This window comes from Rhamphochromis sp. 'chilingali' (genome assembly GCF_963969265.1).
Source record: "Rhamphochromis sp. 'chilingali' genome assembly, chromosome: 11".
In the NCBI taxonomy this organism is placed as follows: domain Eukaryota; kingdom Metazoa; phylum Chordata; class Actinopteri; order Cichliformes; family Cichlidae; genus Rhamphochromis; species Rhamphochromis sp. 'chilingali'.
In genome coordinates this window covers 16012582-16034899 of record NC_137938.1, presented here as the reverse complement: position 1 = coordinate 16034899, position 22318 = coordinate 16012582, and the positions used below count along the sequence as shown (strand labels likewise).

General features: G+C 40.8%; 1 protein-coding gene across 1 annotated transcript in view; it reads left to right on the top strand.

Annotated features, from left to right (window-relative positions):
• Positions 1–9628, top strand: part of LOC308406510 (plectin-like) — a 60018-nt gene extending 50390 nt beyond the window's left edge. The window contains exons 32-34 of the mRNA XM_080897558.1: positions 1331–8410; positions 8588–8704; positions 8858–9628. Coding sequence (XP_080753684.1) covers positions 1331–7510 — 6180 coding nt within the window. The 3' untranslated portion in view covers positions 7511–8410; positions 8588–8704; positions 8858–9628. The remainder of the gene's footprint in view (positions 1–1330; positions 8411–8587; positions 8705–8857) is intronic.
• Positions 9629–22318: the final 12690 nt, after the last annotated feature.

Genomic DNA, 22318 nt, shown 5'->3' with positions numbered 1-22318 from the left:
TGCAATGCAGTAGTGGAAACACCGACAACTGTCACTGTATTACTTTAATGTTGAAGAAATATTTTAAACCAGAGGGTTCTAAGGAAGGTTCTGAAGCCTCTGCACTGTTGTCTGTAAAACTGTAGAAGCATGTGCAAAGCAGACACTCTTACACGCACGATGGTACCTTTTGTGGGTGCAGCTACTAAGTTCTACGTCTGTGGGTTGCTGAATTTAAATGCGAGGAATTTACCTGCAATGAAATTATTTGCTCGGATCATTTTTATGCTCGCGCATTTGTTATGACATAAATATGTCAGATTAATCCTTAGAATGGCTCTCTCAACCTCCAAAATGTCAAAAACAAATTCTAACAGACGAATTCAACATTTTTTCAAAAACATGTTGAATCTCCTGTAGCTACCTCTCTTTGCTCTGAAATGGCATGCTGTTTCCAAGGGGAAAAAAGTGTAAACCTGCACATATTAGTACAGTAGCAGTATATGCGGCTATAGCCAAAAGCTATAGTTTCGAACTTTGGGGTGCTAATTGTCTTCCCAGCTGCTTCACACTTGGCTGCAAAGTACCTTAGGGCAAGGTCAATACAGCCAACAAAACCACATCATTTACAAAAAGCAGATATGAAATCCCGAGGCCACCAAGTTCTTTTTTGAAACTTGAATCAAACTCTCAAAGGCTGTTGCTCAGGTCAATGTATTACTTTTTAATTCCCCCCAACAGGTTCAGCCTCTATGGCCCCCTAGACACCCATGCAGATTTTCTATTAAAAATCTTTCCATTAAAACAATTGGTATGATATCAATAATAATTAAATATGATTAACATTTTTCAGTTCAGTTTTAGTGTTCTTTAAATGAGATGAATGAGATAAAAAAAAAAATTAGATCAGAGCTAACACATCGTTTCTGTAAAAACAAAAGCATCTCTTAGGGACCCCAAACTTTTGAACAACAGTGGGAGTTCTAGTGGATACACATGACCAGGGGTAACAGGTTACAACAAAATGTGTATCAGACATTAGATTCAGGTTTAGCTATGCTAATATGAAGTGACAACAGTTTTTACATAATCTTATTAAAATGGTAACTAAAAATAGATAGAAGAAGACGACTGGCTAAAAAATGATAACATAATCATGAAAAAACAGGAACGCACACATGTTCACATTATAATTTCATTTAGTATTTTGCGCCATTAGCATAAGCAGAGTGCATTGTATAAATTTGTTGCAATTATTAAACAGAACAAAATAAAAATAAAAAACGTAGTTCGGTGCCACAGCTGTGAACATATTGTAACTTATCTTTTTATGTTTTTTTTTTTCCATCAGATGGCTGATGCACAGCAGAAAAAAATTGAGCATGAGAAGACAGTCCTCCAGCAGACATTCATGACAGAAAAGGAGATGCTATTAAAGAAAGAGAAACTCATTGAAGATGAGAAAAAGAGGCTTGAGAGCCAGTTTGAAGAGGAAGTGAAAAAGGCCAAGGCTCTCAAAGATGAACAGGAACGCCAGAAACAGCAGATGGAGCAGGAGAAAAAGACACTCCAGGCTACCATGGATGCAGCCCTTAGTAAACAGAAAGAGGCTGAGGAAGAAATGCTTAGAAAGCAAAAAGAAATGCAAGAACTCGAGAGGCAGAGACTAGAGCAGGAAAGGATTCTGGCAGAAGAGAACCAGAAACTGCGTGAGAAGCTACAGCAGCTTGAGGATGCTCAAAAAGATCAGCACACTAGAGAAACTGTCCGTCACAAAGATGTTATCCATCTAACAACGATTGAGACAACAAAGACAGTTTACAATGGTCAGAATGTTGGTGATGTGGTAGATGGTATAGACAAAAAGCCAGATCTGTTGGCTTTTGATGGCATCCGTGACAAAGTACCTGCAAGCAGACTTCATGAGCTTGGTGTCTTACCAAAGAAGGAGTTTGATAAACTGAAAAATGGTGAAACCACTGTTGAAGAGTTAGGCAAGACTGACAGTCTAAGAAACATTCTCAAAGGAAAGAATGCCATTGGTGGTGTTTTGACACCCTCCAATCAAAAAATGTCAATCTATCAAGCATCAAAAGAGAAGAAAATTACTCCCGGCACAGCCATGATCCTTCTTGAAGCACAAGCAGCCACAGGTTACATGTTAGAACCAATTAAGAACCAGAAACTTTCTGTTAATGCAGCTGTCAAGGAAGGACTGATTGGCCCAGAACTGCACAACAAAATGCTTTTAGCTGAGAGGGCTGTTGTTGGCTACAAGGATCCATACACTGGTGGAAAGATCTCAGTCTTTGAAGCCATGAAAAAGGGGCTAATAGAACACGATCATGCAATCAGAGTCCTTGAGGCTCAGCTTGCTACTGGTGGCATCATTGATCCAATCAACAGTCACCGTGTGCCCACTGAAACAGCCTATAAACAAGGACACTATGATGCAGAAATGAATAAGATCATGGAGAACCCATCAGATGACACAAAGGGATATTTTGACCCCAGCACTCAGGAACCTTTGACATATTCTGAGTTAATGGCAAGATGCACTACTGACCCTGAGACCAGTCTGTTACTCCTGCCAATCACAGACAAAGCTGCGCAGTGCTCTAGTATATATACAGAGGAAGAGACCAAAGATGTATTCGGCAAAACAACTGTGTCTGTACCATTTGGTAGATTCAAGGGAAAGACTGTCACGATCTGGGAGATAATCAACTCAGAATACTTTACAGAAGACCAGAAGAAGGACCTCCTCCGTCAGTACAAGACAGGCAAAATCACAATTGAAAAGATCATTAAGATTGTTATCACTGTTGCTGAGGAAAAAGAGAAGAAAAATGAAATTACCTTTGATGGTCTGAGAGCACCCGTGCCTGCTACTGACCTTCTGGAATCCAAAATCATTGATAAAGATCTGTACAACAAATTGCATAATGGCAACATGACTGTCAGTGAGGTGTCTCAAATGGAGCCTGTCCACAAAGCATTGAAGGGCACGAACTGTATTGCGGGTGTAGTCATTGACTCCTCTAAGGAGACAATGTCCTTCTATCAAGCCATGAAGAAGGACATGATGAGGCCCGGGCCTGCCTTGAACTTGCTTGAAGCCCAAGCAGGTACAGGCTACTTGGTCGACCCAGTTCACAATCAGAAGTATACTGTTGATGAAGCTGTCAAAGCAGGTGTTGTTGGTCCTGAGCTGCATGAAAAGCTTCTGTCTGCAGAAAGAGCTGTTACAGGCTACAGAGATCCATACACTGGAAAAGCTGTATCTCTATTCCAAGCAATGAAAAAAGATCTCATACCTAAAGAACAAGGACTCCGCTTACTCGATGCCCAAATGACAACTGGTGGCATCATAGATCCAGTAAAGAGCCATCGCATTCCTCATGATGTGGCTTGCAAGAGAAACTACTTTGATGATGAAATGAAGCAGGCTCTGAGTAATCCAAATGATGAAACTAAATGCTTCTTTGACCCCAACACAAAAGAAAATCTCACATACTCTCAGCTCTTTGACAGATGTGTCACTGACAAGAAAACTGGTCTGCGGGTCCTCCCTCTCTCTGATGAAGCAATCAATGCTAAGGAACAACCAGCATACACCGAAGCCCAGACCAAAGAGGCTATGACTCAGGCTACTGTAGAAGTTAACTCTGGACCATTTAAGGGCAGGAAAATGACCCTGTGGGAAATTATCTACTCTGAATACCTCACTGAGGAAGAGAGACTTGACCTGCTCAGACAGTTTAGGTCAGGAAAAATTACAATTGAAAAGATAATTAAGATTATCATCACAATTGTAGATGAGAAAGAAGCCAAGAAACAAGAACAGTCCAGCTTCAAGGGACTCAGAGCTCCTGTTCCAGCAGACTCCCTGTATGAGTCTAAAATCATTGACAAACCAACCTTTGACCTGCTTCAACAAGGCAAAACTACACCCAAGAAAGTCAGTGAAAATCCCAATGTCAGTAAATACCTCCAGGGCTCTAGTAGCATTGCTGGACTCTACCTGGAACCAACAAAAGAGAAACTCAGCATTTATCAAGCTATGAAGAAAAAGCTTCTCCGCCATAACACTGGCCTTTCACTTCTCGAGGCTCAGGCTGCAAGTGGGTTCATTGTAGATCCTGTAAGAAACCAATGCCTGTCAGTAGATGAAGCAGTAAAGTCAGGAGTTGTTGGTCCAGAGTTACATGAAAAACTCCTCTCTGCAGAAAAAGCTGTCACTGGTTACAAAGATCCATTCACAGGCCACAAAATCTCCCTCTTTGAAGCAATGCAGAAAGATCTAATCTTAAAGGAACATGCGATGCCCCTATTGGAGGCCCAGATTGTGAGTGGAGGAATTATTGACCCTGTAAAAAGCCATCGTGTCCCCACTGATGTTGCATATCAGAAGAACATTTTGAGCAGAGATATTGCCAAGACCCTCTCTGAACCATGTGATGAAAACAAAGTTTTCTCTGACCCAGAAACTGATGACACTATAACCTACAGACAACTTAAAGACAAATGCCAAAAAGATAAAGACACCGGCCTGTACATGCTCTCACTCTCCAAGCCGCAGTCTCCAACTGTTGTAGAGAAGACATACCTCTACACAGAGGAGCAAACACAGAGTGAGCTGTCCAGTACCCAGCTTGACATTCCTATTGAGGGGCTTGCTGATAAACCCATGAATCTCTGGGATATCATGAACTCAAATTTGCTTCCAGAGCAAGAGAGGCAGAAGCTCCTAGATGAATATCGCTCTGGTAAAATCACTAAAGAGCGGATGATCATCATCATTATTGAGATCATGGAGCAAAGAGAGATCATCAGAAATGATAGTCCACTGTCATATATGACTATAAGGAGAAGGATAACTATTGAGGAGCTCTACAATGCTCGCATCATTGATTTGGAAACATACAACCTTCTTAAACAGGGCAAGAGAGACATCCGTAACATAATGGAGTTGACAAGTGTAAAGCAGTATCTTTATGGGACAGGCTGTGTCGCAGGCGTCACAACAGACTCGACCTCCAAGCTAAGCATATACCAAGCAATGAAGAGAGGTTTTATTAAACCAGAAATAGGCCTCACCCTCCTAGAAGCCCAAGCTGCTACAGGATTCATTGTTGATCCACTGAAGAACGAAACGCTCACTGTTGATGAAGCTGTCCGTAAGGGTGTTGTTGGCCCTGAGATCCATGATAAACTTCTTTCAGCTGAAAGAGCTGTCACAGGATACAAAGATCCCTACAGTGGAAAAATCATAGCACTTTTCCAGGCCATGAAAAAGGATCTCGTTCCAGAGGATTATGCTCTCAAAATGTTGGAGGCACAAACTGCCACTGGTGGTATTATTGATCCTGAATTCCAGTTCCACCTGCCAACAGATGTCGCTATGCAAAGAGGCTATATCAACAAGGAAACCAATGAGAAACTGAATGATGATGTGAAAGGATTCATTGATCCTGTCACTGATGAGAAACTGTCTTATGCACAGCTACTCAAACGATGCAAGTTGGATGGTGGATTGCGCCTGCTTTCATTGGGAGACCAGCGGCTGACATTCAAGGGTCTGAGAAAACAAATCACAATTGAGGAGTTGATTCGCTCACAAATCATTGATCAGCAGACCGTCACTGACCTGAATGAAGGTCTTGTTTCAGTAGAGGAGATTAGTAATAGGCTATCAAGGTACCTGCAGGGCACAGGCTGTATTGCTGGTGTATTTTTGGAGTCCACAAAGGAACGGCTGTCAATTTACCAGGCTATGAAGAAGAACATGATTAGGCCAGGCACTGCATTTGAACTCCTTGAGTCCCAGGCAGCCACAGGATATGTTATCGATCCAATCAAAAACCTCAAACTGACTGTCAATGAAGCAGTAAAGATGGGAATAGTAGGCCCAGAATTCAAAGACAAGCTTCTCTCTGCTGAGCGTGCAGTAACAGGATATAGAGATCCTTATACAGGCAAGACAATCTCTTTGTTCCAGGCCATGAAGAAAGGGCTTATCCTAAAAGATCATGGTATCCGTCTACTCGAAGCTCAGATTGCCACTGGCGGAATAATTGACCCGGAGGAAAGTCACCGTCTGCCAGTTGAGGTGGCTTACAATCGTGGCTTCTTCGATGAGGAAATGAATGAGATACTGACAGATCCATCTGATGATACCAAAGGCTTTTTTGATCCCAACACTGAGGAAAACCTAACCTACCTCCAGCTGATGGAGAGGTGTATCACTGATCCTGACACCGGCCTGGTGCTTCTGCTACTCAAAGAGAAGAAGCGGGAAAGAAAGACCTCTTCCAAATCCTCAGTACGTAAACGCAGAGTTGTCATTGTAGATCCAGAGACTGGCAAAGAAATGACTGTGTATGAGGCCTACCGCAAGGGGCTCATTGACCACCAAACCTACCTGGAGCTTGCTGAGCAGGAGTGTGAATGGGAAGAAATCACAATGACTTCTTCTGATGGCACTGTAAAATCCGTCATTATTGACAGGAAGTCAGGAAGACAGTATGATGTTGATGACGCTATTGCACGTGGCTTTATTGACCAGAAGGCTCTTGAAACATACCGAGCTGGAAACCTGTCCATCACAGAGTTTGCTGACTTGCTTTCTGGAAACATGGGAGGCTTCCGTTCACGATCATCCTCATTTGGTTCTACCACTGGTTCCACTTACTCCTCTTCAATGAGCCCCCTACCATCAATTAAACCACCTGCAGTCATATGGAATGACCCAACAGAGGAGACTGGCCCTGTAGCAGGAATATTAGACATAGACACATTGGAAAAAGTGTCTGTCACTGAGGCAATCCACAGAAATCTGGTAGATAACATCACTGGTCAAAGACTGTTGGAGGCCCAGGCATGTACAGGTGGAATAATTGACCCCACAAGTGGAGAGAGATACTCAATTGCAGAGGCCACAGAAAAAGGTCTTGTGGACAAAATCATGGTTGATCGTCTGAACCTGGCTCAAAAAGCATTCAATGGATTTGAAGACCCCAGAACTAAAGTGAAGATGTCTGCCTCCCAGGCGTTGAAAAAGGGCTGGCTGTATTATGAGGCTGGTCAGCGTTTCCTTGAGGTCCAATATCTAACTGGTGGACTCATTGAGCCTGATGTTGAGGGCAGGGTGTCAATAGATGAATCCATTAGGAAGGGTACGATCGATGCTCGCACTGCCCAGAAACTGAGGGATGTCGGTGCCTATTCTAAATATCTGACCTGCCCAAAAACCAAACTGAAAATCTCCTTCAAAGATGCCATGGACAAAAGTATGGTTGAGGAAGGCTCCGGCTTAAGGCTTCTGGAAGCCTCTTCCCAGTCTAGCAAAGGCCTTTACAGTCCCTACAATGCTAGTGGCTCTGGATCGGCTTATGGCTCCCGGAGTGGCTCAAGAACCGGATCACGATCAGGCTCCAGGAGAGGCAGTATTGATGCTGGCTCTGGCTTTAGCATGAACTTCTCATCTTCCTCCTTTACATCTTCTTCTGGCTACAGCCGCAGATTCTAGATTTTATATATTGACTAGAAACCAGCAGTACTAATGCACTTTACAGTTGCATTTCTAACAGGAAATAAATAGTTAAAGTAACAGAAAATATAATTTATTTGTTCTTCCCTGCATGTGGCCAAAACAAGAATTGTCTAGGTTATTACTTTTTCATATAACATCAGTCTAAACATGCGCTCTAGATGTAGAAACATAACCAGGCATTGCAAAATATATAAAATATTCATATCTTCTGGTACAGATGACAAAGTGAGTTTATATTTTTCAAAGCAAAGCATGCCTTTTCTGCTGTTTGAGTTTATAGTTTTTATATAACACAATTCAAAAGATGTATACTTTATACTTTCTGAAACTAATATATACTTCCTGTATATCAAACAGAAATATTTCTTGAATATTTCATGTTTCCTTAGAAATTTTGTTTATTTTTTATCTTTTTCAACAGTACTGGTAAAGAGATACCAAATGTTAACATAATTCTAATGTTTTTAACTAAAATATTTGGATGCATTTAAAATTCCTGAATGTTTGTAAAGAGTATGCACAGAGTATGTGTTAATTTTTTAATGTTACAAATTGTCTGGGTTACTGCATTATGCACCCAGTAACTTGCAGCACAGAATACATCTGCGACACTACACAAAGAGACACTATAGGAATGCAACAAGTTCCACAATTAAATCCATGTACACTGTTCTGAAATCAGTTTTAGATCTGTCATTACTTTGCTTTTACACCCATTTATATTCAGTATGTCTTTTCATCTTTTGAGTTAACTGCACCATTGTTTTACACACTGCTCATAACCATCATCACTCAAGTGCTCCCACTAAATCCCAAGATGATGTCAGACTCGATCCCGATCCCCTCCACAGACCTGCTCCTGTTATTTTGATTCTTGTAAGTTGAATTTATTATTTGTATTTGTTTTTCTTTCGTTGCCCATTTTCTTCTGTTTGTTTTGATCACAACTAATAGCCAGTCCCAAACACTGCCTTTGGTGTCATTTCACTTGTCAACTTTCTCTGTTTATTCTCATTATTGTTGTTTTTCACCATCTTCCTTGTTTTTTCACAGCTGCCTCAGTCACTCAGAATCCAACATCTGGTCACATGTACTCAACTGGCTGGAGAATACGATCTTCTAACCTTGGATGGATCTGTGAGTCCATGCCAGCCTCATGCTGTAACACAGGTACAGAGCATAATTGCATCATTGTTTTTCAAAGATTAAGCTTTGTTTCATCAAGATTTGTTTTGCAGTATTCATTTCATTGCTTTCTTTTTAATTTCTCGCTGCATTGTTTGGTTTATTTTGATTACATAGTTTTTTTCCTTTTGCTTCTAGATACCATTGAGTATGTCCTTTCTTCCATTGTACATCACTGTTGAAGGAAGCTGAGGCTGAGTCAACATCATCTTGGGAAGCCTTTCTAGGAACACTTCATTTATTACCATTTGCCATGTATTTATTACTTGAATGCTAATACTGATATTTATGTTATATCCTGGCATTTTTAGAGAAAAGCCACTCAGAATAAAAACATTTATGTGTACATTTCAATCGAAACAATACATCTAGACTTTTTTTTTGCTATTCCTGACTACATATCCAGTTCAACTGAAGTACCTATGAAAGTAATTTAGAGAACTGAGATATTGATTCAGCACCACATTGCATGAATTTATGTTTTTTCAAATTAATTCCTTTCTTTTGCCTTTTTTTTTTTTTTTTGCTGCAAATTTCCTTTTTTGCAGATTCAAAGACAGCACAAAGAATAATTGTGCTTAGTTATTTTCTCAAATGACCTATTTCTGTTATGCATCTTTAAAGTTTTACTGCTGTAAATCTTTTTGTTTTCATGATGGTTTTGATATTATGAATGTCTTGCATGTTTTACTAACTTTTTAAAGGATATTGGGGGGGAAAAATGTTGGTGTAAAATAAAAGCAACTTCAGTAAGTGTTAAGTGTGCCAATTTAAGTTTCAGCAATATATAAAACGACAAACTAACTGGTTGGATTTTGTTATGGGGCAGATGTTGCTTCAGCGACATGGCAAAAAAAACTCTTGTATGTGAACTTAACACTATGTTGTAAATAAACGTGCTCTGAAGAAGCATTCTTGTCATTTGTATATCAGTACCCAGTTTTTTAAGAGTACTTTTTCACTGCTTCTGCCTCAGTTTACATTAATATAAATACTACGTTAATATTTGATTAAATAAGTATGTATTCTATATAGAACAATTGCTTTAATACGCCTGTAGATGTGATATAATACTATTACCTATGTGATATGATACTATTACCTGAAACAAGTACCTTATCACTGATAGAAGAGAAGGAAAAAATAAATAACAGTCAACCACATGAGGGCAGTGTTAGACAGACCTACTTTCTGCAAGGAAGCAGCTCAGTCAGGTGAAAGCGCCACAGGTCCAACTCCTGCTCTGCCCTAAACCCACTGTTTATTCTGTTTATCACATAAGTGAGTTTCTGTCATTAGGCATTTCACGACTAATTACAGTCAATTTTCTATACAATTTCTATTTTTCTAGCTTTTCATAAATCAGAGTGAAAAGACCCCAGAATGGGGTTTCTGAATTCAGGGTATGCATGTTTGTTTACACCCAAAGTCCTTCACACTACATGCATACAGATGTTTGCTCTGTGTGCCAACATTAGCCAGTGGGTTTGATGGAAGAGCCTGCCAACAGAAGCTCCGGGGCATTCACCACCCTGAATTCTTCACTTAGCTCCCTTGACTACTCTGAATTGACCCCAACTCTCCCTGCGTTTGATGAGCGGGAGGTAAGCACACAGAGAGAAATAAAACCCACTGTATACAGAATGCTATAAAATAATGAATTGCTCCATTAACAGTCTCAGCTAAAGCAGAGAGACTGGAACAGGGATCATTTTGTATATTTTACCCACTGGTTTCTTGCAGGATAAAGGCTGCTACTTGTTTGGATCACCAGGAGCTACTTCACAGGATCAGAGCTATGGGTATGCTACTGTAAACGAATTTAAAAGCAAAAGGAATGAATGAAATACTCTGGACCACAACAGATAACAATCTAGGCACATTAAAAGAAAAAAGAATGACTGCCAGATTGACAGCGGCCACCAACAGCCTGTGACAACGGTCATTTGTAGCAGCTTTGTGGACCAGTGCATTTCCATTTGTCACAGACACAAAGACAGGGTCTTGAATTGTGTAGTAAGCACTAAGTGTAAAGCATCTGATTGGAACATAGTTAAACAAGAAAACCAAAGTTCCAGCCCAGCAGACAGAGAGAGCACATGCCTTCCTAATGATCTATTTTGGAAAGTTTTTAAACCAAGAAATCCTGATACTATATCTGTGTAGCTGTAATTTCATTATAATAACAGTAACACATAAGTAGCAATAAAATGATGAGCCACAAACAGCAGTGTATTGTGTCATTATCAGGATATAGCAAAATGAATACTGTTATTAGCATGAAAAAGTATAACCAACCAAGACAGGCCATCAGTTCACACACACCAGTAAAAGTAGTCATAAAACTGCAAAAAAAAGAAAAAAAAAAGATCTGGCAGGTCTGTATATGAATATTTAAATATTACCAATGAATAACTGTATTTACTTATGAATATTAATGATGTTAGCTGTTTGAGTGCTGTGTTTGCAATCATTAGTTCATTTAGTACAATCCTTATGTGCATGATTCTAAATTACAGTGGTAATAGTATTTGACTAAAATGTGATCAATGCAACGTTTTCTCCTGTTCTTCTCTGATTCAGCAGGGAAATAGAGGACATGAGCCAATGGCAGTGTGAATTCAGGGGTCAAATCAGAGCACTGAGACAGTGGCTCAAGAGCATGGAGATGAGGCTACCTCCTCTGGACCCCAGGGTCAGTTTGCCTTACTGTGTGTGTGTCTGCTTGCATGCTGTTGCCTGCATTCTAAAGTTCATCGTATGACACGGGCTGGTGAAAAAATGCACCTCTGCGTATGTTTATACTGTGTTAATATCCCAGTGAGTTGAACACTGTGATGCTCATTAGATGCCACTGGTATCTCACAGATAGTGAAGCAAGTAGGTTCACTTCTGGGAGCTCTGTGCTGAGCACCAAAAGTGTGTAATTGCACAATAGCAGTTAAATGTAATGTATAGTGACTATTTGCAGGTCTGAAGGACACCTTGTATGTAACTTTGAGACATCAGTGACAAAAGAGCAGTATTTGATTTCCAGGGAAGAAGAAAAAAAGAGGTGTTTGGCACTTTTATAAAGGGGAAAAAATAGTATATTTAATTAATTGATGTTGTTATTAAAATCTGTAGCATCTTTGAGCTTCCTGCCAAGCAAGTCTACATAATTAAAATCCATCTGTCGTGCCTCTGCTTCCTTTTCTCTCTCCCTGACTCCCTGTTTATGCCAGCTACAGTACTTTTACAAAAATATGTTTTGGATTCCATTTTTAATCACACATGAAAACAATTCAGCAATGCTACTTTATTATCAGGTCACAAGATTAGAATAAAAAAAAATCTACTCTCATTCTACTTTCATTTATTAGTTCAGTGCAGTTTGAGCTGCACTAATCTCTCCCTGCTAAATGATTGCTATGACAATGCTAATGTTTAGCAAGCTTACGAAGGGTATTGTGATTTTGTTAGCATATTATCATGCACATGAACAAGAAATACAAGGTGAGGACTTTTATTTCATTGCTCAAGAAGAGACACTCGTGGAAGTCAAATAAATTAATCTTTTGTCCTGCCTACCTCTCGGCACCCCCAACCAATCACGGCAGACGGCTGCCCCTCCCTGAGCCTGGTTCTGCAGAATAGAATAGAATAGAATAGCCTTTATTGTCATTGTACAGAGTACAACGAAATTGGAGTGCCACTCCCTTGGTGCAAGTTTCAATAATAAATATAAATGTAAAATATAAAAAGTACAAAAAAAACAATCGTAAGTACTCAAACAATAGTATGTACAATATATACAGGATAGCAGCATTAATATAATGACAGTGACGGTATGGAATAGGTTCAATTGTTTTTGTGCTTATTTACTACGGTGATAGCTCTGGGAAAGAAGCTATCCCTGAATCTGTTTGTCCTGGTTTTATGTGACCTGTACCGTCGGCCTGATGGTAATAGTTCAAACAGTTGGTTGCTGGGGTGAGAGTGGTCCTTGATGATATTGCCAGCTCTGCTGAGGTACCGAGAGTTTGCAGTGACCTCCAGGCTGGGCAGAGAGCAGCCAGTGATCTTCTGGGCTGTGTTGATGACCCTCTGCAGTACTTTCCTGTCTGCAGCTGAGCACCCTGCATACCATGTTGTTATGCCGTACGTTAGGATGCTCTCTATGGTGGCTCTGTAAAATGTCACCAGCAGCCTCTCCTCCAGGTTGTTCCTCCTGAGCACTCTCAGAAAGTGGAGACGCTGCTGGGCCTTTTTAACCACCGCTGTAGTATTTGCAGTCCAGGAGAGGTCATCAGATATCTGCACGCCCAGAAACCTCATGGAGTGTACCCTCTCCACACAGCTCCCGTGAATGTAAAGTGGGGCCGGGTCTGCTCTGCCCTTCCTGAAGTCCAAGATAAGTTCTTTAGTTTTCGTGGTGTTCAGTTGGAGGTTGTTAACTGAACACCACTCAGTCAGTCTGTTGACCTCATCTCTGTAGTCCGACTCATCCCCCCTTGAGATGAGTCCAACCACTGTGGTGTCATCCGCGAACTTTATGATGGTGTTTGAGAGATGGGTAGGGGAGCAGTCGGATGTGTAGAGCGTAAACAGGAGGGGACTCAAAACACATCCTTGTGGAGACCCGGTGCTGAGTGTGATGGTGCTGGACCGGTGGGGGCCGAGTCTGACAGACTGTGGTCTATTTGTCAGGAAGTCCTTGATCCAGAGGCAGATGGGGGTGGAGAGTCCCAGGTGAGACAGTTTCTGGACCAGGATCTCCGGGATGATATGATTGAATGCTGAGCTGAAGTCCAGAAAGAGCATTCTCACATAGCTTCCTCGGTGCTCCAGGTGACTCAGCGCAGTGTGGAGCGCTATGGTGATAGCGTCCTCGGTGGAACGATTTGTCCTGTAGGCAAATTGGTGGGGGTCCAGAGTGGGAGGCAGACCGGCCCTGATGTGCTGACAGACCAGTCTCTCAAAGCACTTCATCACTACAGGCGTAAGTGCAACAGGCCTGTAGTCATTTGGGCTGGCCACAGCTGTCTTCTTGGCGATGGGGATGATGGTGGAGGTTTTGAGGCAGGGCGGGACGGTGTTTGATGACAAGGAAAGGTTGAAGATTTTAGTGAAGACTCCGGTCAGTTCGTCAGCACATGCTCTGAGAACCTTTCCATGTATTCCATCAGGACCTGCCGCCTTCCTGGGATTCACTGACCTTAGAACACACCTCACTTGGTGCTCCCTAAGTGTTAGTGTGCCAGTGCTGGGGGCGGGTGGAAGTGGTGTGGCAGCTGAGGGCTTGGTCGTCTCAAAGCGGGCGAAGAAACGGTTTAGATCCTCAGCCAGTGAGGCATCAGTCCTAGATGTTGCCTGGTTATTGCTTCTGTAGTTGGTAATGTGATTGATCCCCTGCCACATTTTTCTGGGGTCGTTGTCAGCAAAGTGATCTTCAATCCTCCTCCTATAGGCAGCCTTAGCTTTCCTGATGCCTCTACTCAGGTCTGCCCTGGCCGCCCTATACGCAGCCCTGTCCCCTGACTTGAAGGCAGTGTTGCGGCTTTTTAGGAGGTTTTTTTAGGAGGTTTCCTCCTGTTAAAACTGTTAAAAGGGGTTTTTCCTCCTCACTGTCGCCAAGTGCTTGCTCTTAGAGGGTCATTTGATTGTTGGGGTTTTCTCTGTTTTATTCTACGGTTTTTACTTTACAATATAAAGCACCTTGTGCTATATAAATATAATTGTATTAGATTAATAAATAATAATAAAAAAATTATAATAATTAATAAATTGAAGTTGTAGCGGCCGGCAACTACGTGAGTAGGCAGAAAATGAGAGATTCAGTTCTGTCCATACTTACACAAGCAATCAACTCCCCCCAAGGTCAGAGAGACACTCCCATGCATGAACATCATTTTTATTGTTTATCACTATCAATTGTGTTGTCACTCAATGTTGTGCCCTTTTCCCTCATTATTGTCTATCACTCTCATGTAATGTCACTCTGTCTTTATGTCTTCTACTTCAGCTGCTCAATTTCCTAATGGAGATTAGGCTCCGTTTTAACAATAGTATACTGGATCTTGTAAACGATGTGGAGACTAAGAGAGCAAAGAAATCAAAGGGAAGCTAAACCAATGACTCATGCAAGTCACTATACTGAGACCTTTGAGTGTACTGAAAGAGAGGAGCAGGAGTGTGGAAGTTTGTCAAAATACTCAGAGGGCCACTGAGGTGGTCCTCGTCCCCTCCTGCAGAGAGACTTCTTTAGACCACAGGAGGACAGAGGGGCTGGGGAATCAGACCCTATTGTGCCTGGCCTGGACAACCGGGCTAGAGAAGTGCTTGGCACTGGAGGCCCTCTGCACACATGAGCGAACACATTGAAAAGACATCAGACTCAGATGGGAGGAAGAGGCAAGGGGGCAGGAAAAAAAAGAAAAGAAAGGAAAGCAGGATTTTTACGGTAAAAGCATTCAGATCTAACTAAGTGGGCATTTACTGAACACAATTAGATTTAGTCATACAACCAAATTTTTTACAAATATTTATAAATGCAACTTGTCGCAACCGAACCCAGTTACAGTTAGCCAGTTACAACCAGGCTTACTAACTGGGTTACTGGTGATTGAGAAAATTGCAAGATAATAATCAAAAAACCAAACAAGTATTAGAAAAATGCAGGTCATAGTGGAATGCCATTTTGCTCTTCAAATGTTGGACTCTCTCTTGCTTTTATCGATAAATGTTAATGCTATTAAAATGTAAGGGTTTCCTTTCAGTCTAGCTGCCCATGAAGTTTGTCATGTTTCCATCAACTGTTACTTTTTAGTCAAATTACTTCAGTTTTATACAACTATAAGAGACCATGTATGGCTAAACTCTAAATGTGAATCTAAATTTGCTAATTTACTATTTCTGCTTGTCTCACAGCATTTTGTGCTTTATTATCACTTAAATAATTAATTCAGCTTTGAATAAAGGAACATTTTCATTTTGGTTACCCTATTGTCCAGTAAATGAAAGCTATCCCTGCTCATAACATTAACATATTACGACTCTGTGGGGTACAAGGAAGGCACGGTAATATTTCATGTGATTATTCCTAGTGAGGGGTGACTGCACCTTTTCAATCATCTGTGAATCGGTTGCACACAAGGATTAAGAGGTGTTTGATTTGATTGATTTAGTCTGGGCATGGGTTTCACAGTCCTGACTGAATTTTCAAGGCATTGATTAACTGAAAAGGAACAGAATAAACCTGTACGTATATCTTTTGTTTTTTAAAACAGAAGCTCTTTTTAGTTATTCATTCTTCAGACATTTTACATTTTGTGTCTGAAAGCAGCTACCGTTTCCTTGGGGACCAATGTTAAAGATACGGCGCCACATCTTATCGCATAGCTGGAAGGTTTTGGTGAGCTTCAGCCTTTTTTATTTTTCATACTTCCAATGGCTGAGACATAGCTTGCATTATTTATATTAATGTAGAGCATGAATTTTATACATATCTGGATTTAAAATGATTAAAAATAAACAAATACAATTGCAATTGAAATACAAAAACACAAACATTACTTTAGGAAATATTACAGATCAGAAAAAGGAAAAAACATATAAAGACATCCCGTGTACGCTTCACAATCTGCAGAGCAGACATCAAGAGTTACTGGCCGTCCATGACAAAGTACAACAAACAAAAAATGACAAGGAAAAGAAAGTTTGAGAAGGAAAATATGAGGAACTGGAAGAAAAGCATGAGGAAAAGCAATAAAAATTAGAAAAACTGGAGAAAAAGTGTAAAAACCTTGAGGTGCAGCATGAAGAGCTTTTCCAAGAGATGACAAAGCTCACAGCACAGAACAAAGATCTGCAGGAAGTGTGCCTGAAAAAGAAGAAAAAGCACTTCAAGTTTTTCCAGAAGAAAGACTCTGTTGCTTCTACAATTCAGCTGGACAAGAGTTGCCCAACAGGGGCAAATCATACAATAAATGACGCAAATAAATTCACGGTGCTTCAGGGTCTTATTCAATCTCAGTGTTGTTTAGAAAACTCAAAGACACAAGAAAGAAGCATCATTCAGATTAGCCGCATATTAACTTAAAATCTGATGCAGCCGTCCAACACAATCTCAGTCTCCATGTCTTCTCTAGGGAAAATAATTATTTAATCTTCAAAAGGAAACATAGTGAAGCTTTAGTCTGAACCCCAGCGAGAGAAATAAATAAAGGAGTGAAATAAAGGAGTGTCTTTTATCTGTACCATTCCTTTATCATACTGCATCCGACCACAGACCTTTGTCATGGTAATGCTGTTAGTCTGCTGCACTGCTGGTTCCAGTCTGGCCTGAGGGACTTGTTAGTTAGCAGCATGAATAAGGACATCCCTTGGCATCCCCTCCGCCACAATACAGACCCTTCTCCAAAGCAGAGGAGAGAGTTACACACCTGCTCCTTAACACAAAACAAGCAATGAAGCATCTTACTCTGTTTTCCCATGAACTCTCAATTACGCCTTAAGCTTTAAATTGGACACTGTAAATTATGAATGTGATAAAAATCTAAATGGAATTTGTGCATCTGTTTCTTACAGTCCAGAGAAACCTGAACATAGTTGGTAGTAGTATTTTGGCAGTCGTAACAAGTTATTTGCTAACATTGATGCCATGATCAGGCTTTGTGCAGGCAGGATGAGGACCCAAACGCAAACTCACAGAAAAAAAACAGGACTGAACTCAAAATACAGCTTTATTTCTGACAAAAGATAACGGCGATACAAAATAATATGAAACTGAACTGGGAAGTACTAAGGAACTGACTTACAAGGAAACACACGGAGGGGCACACAGTCATGAGGGAGAACACAACACTGAACTGAGGGAGATGTGGACATAAATGCACAGAGGGTAAACGAGGGAAGTGAGAGCACATGGGAAACACAGCTGACACAGATAATCGTAACGAGACAGGGCAGGGGTGAACACAACATGACGCATACTGACGAGAGACTGTCAAAGTAAAACAGGAAGTACACAGAGGTTCAGACAGGAGGAGAGAGCACAGACATAACTGAAAACATGGAATAAACACAAGGAGGGGAAACAAGGGTTCACAGATACATAAAGGGGCACACAGGAGGTAACCAAATAAGGAACATCTTAACTAAACAACCTAGGAACCAAGGCATAAATAGAGAACAAAATACAAAACACACAAAAACTAAGAATACTGGGCCAACATGGCCCAGGACCATGACAACTGAGCACAACCAGAGATATGCAAGTGTAAAAAATTGTTTTTTTAAATGGATTAATACTTCTTTGGGAACACCACAGCAGATCATTCTCTACCTCTTTTTACTCTGTCCGACTCACAGGATGGTTAATCTGAACTGCATGCTTATCTGAACTTGTAAGTTATAGAACTAATTAAGTGGCAAAATTTCCAATCTGTTTAACAAGACAGAAACTGAATGTAATTTCATACACTTCTCCGTCCACTTTGCCTTACCTGCACTTTTTCTCATCTCTCTTCTGAACCTATAATGCCACTTTAAGAGCAAGTTGATTAACGTGTTAATGAAATTATTAGCACAATCGCTGCACTTTCTACATTTCTCTTTACATATATCACCGTAGAAATAATTTTACCCACTACACTGGCACTTTAAAAATGAAAACGCATCAGAGAGGCTGAAAACCGCAGTTGCAGCGATGGTAATTTCAACTTTCCTTTTGTACGGTGGCAGAACAAAATGTGACTGACACGTCAAAGTGACAACGCTTTGTCAATAAAGGTTAAGGTCAAAAGTTCTTCTCTCCATCACCCCCCCCTCCCCCCGCCCCCAGTCCATGCTGATGAGATAAAGACACTTTGTGTTTTAAAGGTCTCTGGTTTAGCTCAGACTTTGGCAGATTCTGCATCCCAACTAAACCCCGTGAGGACGACTTCAAAACAACAAAACAAACTCAGGAAAGGCAGTGAAAGATCAGAACCTATTATCCGCGCCTCTCTGTCCCTGACAGCTTGCAAACAGTAACCCTCCTCTGACGCTGTCATAACCTTTAGGAAAGACGAGGCTTGTTGCCGAAAAGGCAAACGGATAATCCATTAGGCTCAGATGGCCGTGAAGTAAATTTGTTTATTTTAACTTGAATCTTATTTTGAAAACAATTTGATGTTCTTTTTGTTCTCGTAGCGCATCTAATTCATTTTCATCTTAATGCACTTTGGGTAATCTCGTCCATTACAGACTTTTTGTCCACAGCAGTATGGGGTCTCTTCTTTTACTGCCCATGCTTTCCTGTTCTCAGTATAAAATGCAGACTTATGGCTTTAAATTTTCTCCTCCTGGCAGCGATTGAATCAAATGCATACTTGATGATGTGGCTGAACTCCTCTATCCTCGAGTGGCTGAATCCTTCTCTCACCCACGGGTGTGATTTCCAGTATCCAGGCAGCCCAGTAGGGCCCAAGCAACCCAGCAGGAAAACCCATCAGCTTTTCATCCACTTTTCTTGGAAAGGACCTCTTTGGTGATAAATGACAGTGTGTGTGTGCTGAATAGTGCTTCTGGTTTGACCCTCAAAAGGGACCTTCTCTTTTTTTCATTTCTTGTGAAGAGGGCTAATTACCATGTTCTGTAGAAGAGCTATTGAGGTCTTATTTAATTTGAAGGCAGCAGAGAGGATGAGATAGGGGAGGAGGGGGGAAAACAAGCCTGTAAAATTAATCTTTTCTCTCAGGTCCTTTGGCACACGGGATCTGTGATCAAATTTAGGCTTCCACTGGACACTAATTTGATATCACATTAATTTGGGCTTTAATCAATTTTCAAACCTGTGTCCACTCCATTATCACATGCATTTTGGGAATCTGGATTCGGCAGAAGGAAAAATGAGATGATTTCACTACAGTTTCACCAGCTTATTGCATCATTGCATAGCTCAAAGTGCCAGCTGCTCTTTAACCACACCAGCCTTCTTTTTGAGAACTATTTGAAGCTCTATGTGCACCTACTGTGAAATGGAGAGGGGAGATTTTGGCAAAGTATTTAATTAGTACTGAGGGGACTGGAGGATGGTGAAAGCAGGGATCAGGTGTCATGGATTTACAACAATGTCTTCCTGGCAAAGTAGTGCCCCTTTACTGCCAGCTCCTTTCAGAAAAGAAGAAAGGGGGGACGGGGAATGTGGGACTTACTTTCTCATTAAGCAGCTAAAGACAAAAGCTCTCAAAGTGACCTAAGGAAACAGCTATCAATGAATGTGTGGATCTTTTACTGCTAAACCGTTAGCTAAAGGTGTTCATGGTATGTGACTGCTTTCTGTATTACTGTACATTTCCAGGGGTGTGTAATACAGAAAGCCTTTTGTCCTATAAGACAAGACAGCGAAGCTTTGAATCTGCACTGGAGTGTTCAGAGGTTAAATAACTTGACCTTCAGAGGTCATTCTATTCAATTAAGCCACTCTCTCACTGGCCACAGTGACAGGCTTTTTTTCCCCAGTTTTTTCCCTCTATGACATCGTCTACTTCTTTCCTTTTTTTCCAAACACCAGTTGCATAAATTTAAGTTGTAGAGGGCTGGGGGTCAGAAGTGGGGCACTGTTGTAGGAGTTGAGGATCACCGAAAACCTGAAACACATTCAAAGCAGATTAAACAGCCTATTTTTACCATCACAAGACTCTTCATGTGTCATTAACACAGGAAGGTCTTGAATGCTGTTGAGCACAATAGAACAATGACTGTTTAACCAAAATTTCACTATGAAAGATTTTAGAAACAGAACATAGCCGTGTTAGCTGTCAGAAGACAGAGGGACAGAATCCTACTGTTAGCTCAACCTCACCACATCCACTTTTAATAGACCCAACAGAGCAGTTTCACATTATATGTTTTAATGGCACGTTTTAGGTTATTTACCCATGGGGTCGCCACAGTGGATGGCTCTCCCTGTTTCATTTACCACAGATTTTACACCGGATGCCCTTCCTGATGCAATCCTCCCATTTATCTGGGCTTTGGGACCAGCACTACGAGTAGACTAGCTTGTGACACTCCCCATATCCTGGCTATGTGGCTCCTTCCGGTCTTGAATCAGGAACATATTATTACTGTATATGTTGTAGTAATGCTATCAAACAGCTTATATACTACCAACTATTGGTCAGTCCATGCTACATCTCACAAGATATTTCTAAAGATATTCGTTACCTCCATTAATATGGATGAATCCTCATGGTGATTTTCATACTTTTGCGTTGGGTCCAGATGACCTTTTTTTGGTTTTTGGTTTTGTTGGGGTATTTAATAAATACTGAATTAATTTAGGAAAAAGAAAATAGTGATTGCACCTGGGTTGATTGACAAAGTCAGAAATATTTCCAGCAGCTACAATAATTGTTAGTTATCATGGTTATTAGCATGTTAAATAAAGGCTAAGATGCTGAAGCTGTTAGCATATGATAACATTTAGCAGAAATTAACATTATTTAGACCGCTGGTTTGACTCTAGACCAGTTTTGTGTTGTCTGGTGTTTAGTCTAAAGTGAAAGTAGATTATCAAAAACGGTAATCTTGGGCCGGGCAATGTGTTTCATTTTAAAGGGATGAAAAAAGTATATTGCTTATTTTAATCGCTTGTAACTCTTTGTTAACGGAGTTACGTTGTCGCTCTGAGACACAAACTGAATAAACCAGGACTCGGCGCACATTTCATGCAAACAAAGTTTACAGTGACAGCTTCCAAGACATTTCTACTCACGTGTAACGCAGTAGGCACTTCACACGAGAACAATTGATATCGATTTTATGATATAAGTACCTGTTCAGTGAATGCACATTAACATTCCTGCTGCTGTTAAGATATTGCAGTTCATGGCAACACTGGCTGAGAAGTGTGGCTTAGGCAGCAGGCTGAGTGGCAGGTATCTACATGTACGACTGAGTGGATGTGTACAGGCGAGACAGAGTGAAAAAGAGTGTGTGTGCAAGGTGCATGCATGTGTGCATTTGGAGAATTAGTCAGTTGTTTGATTGTTTGGTTGGCTGGAGAAAGATAGAAGGAAAAATGATAAAGAGGGCAGAGCTTGGCCTTGTTACTAAGGTACTCGCATAAATGCATGTGTTTATGTATCCCGCTTTCACATCATTTCCAGACATTTTTTGGTGTTACTTATGGCATTGGTCATGTTTGAAGCAATACCAGAAATGTGTTAAAACATGGTTGCCCAGATTATTCACCTTAAATGATAAGGATGTATTTTTGTAATGGCGTTGGCATACATAATGCTTGGTGTATTGCATTTCTAAGGCAAATATTGTGACTTCCTTAAATGGGGCATGATAGAATTCCACCATAGGGGTCTTTCCTTGCTTTCCCATGCCAAAAGCATAGAAAAGACTCTGTATTATCTTCCCGTTGCTCTCTATTTTGTGTTTGCTTCCAGCCTCTTTGTTTACAGGGTTGAGTTGCAGTGGCTGGAAGTGAGTTGAAAAGTAATCTGAGATGTTTTACAGTAATTAGTTGTCCTCATTGCTGCTGTGGAGACTGCTGTACTGCCTCAGAATGGGGAATCGGGGACTGCAAGGGGGTTGGGGTGAATGTGTAAGTGGGTGGAT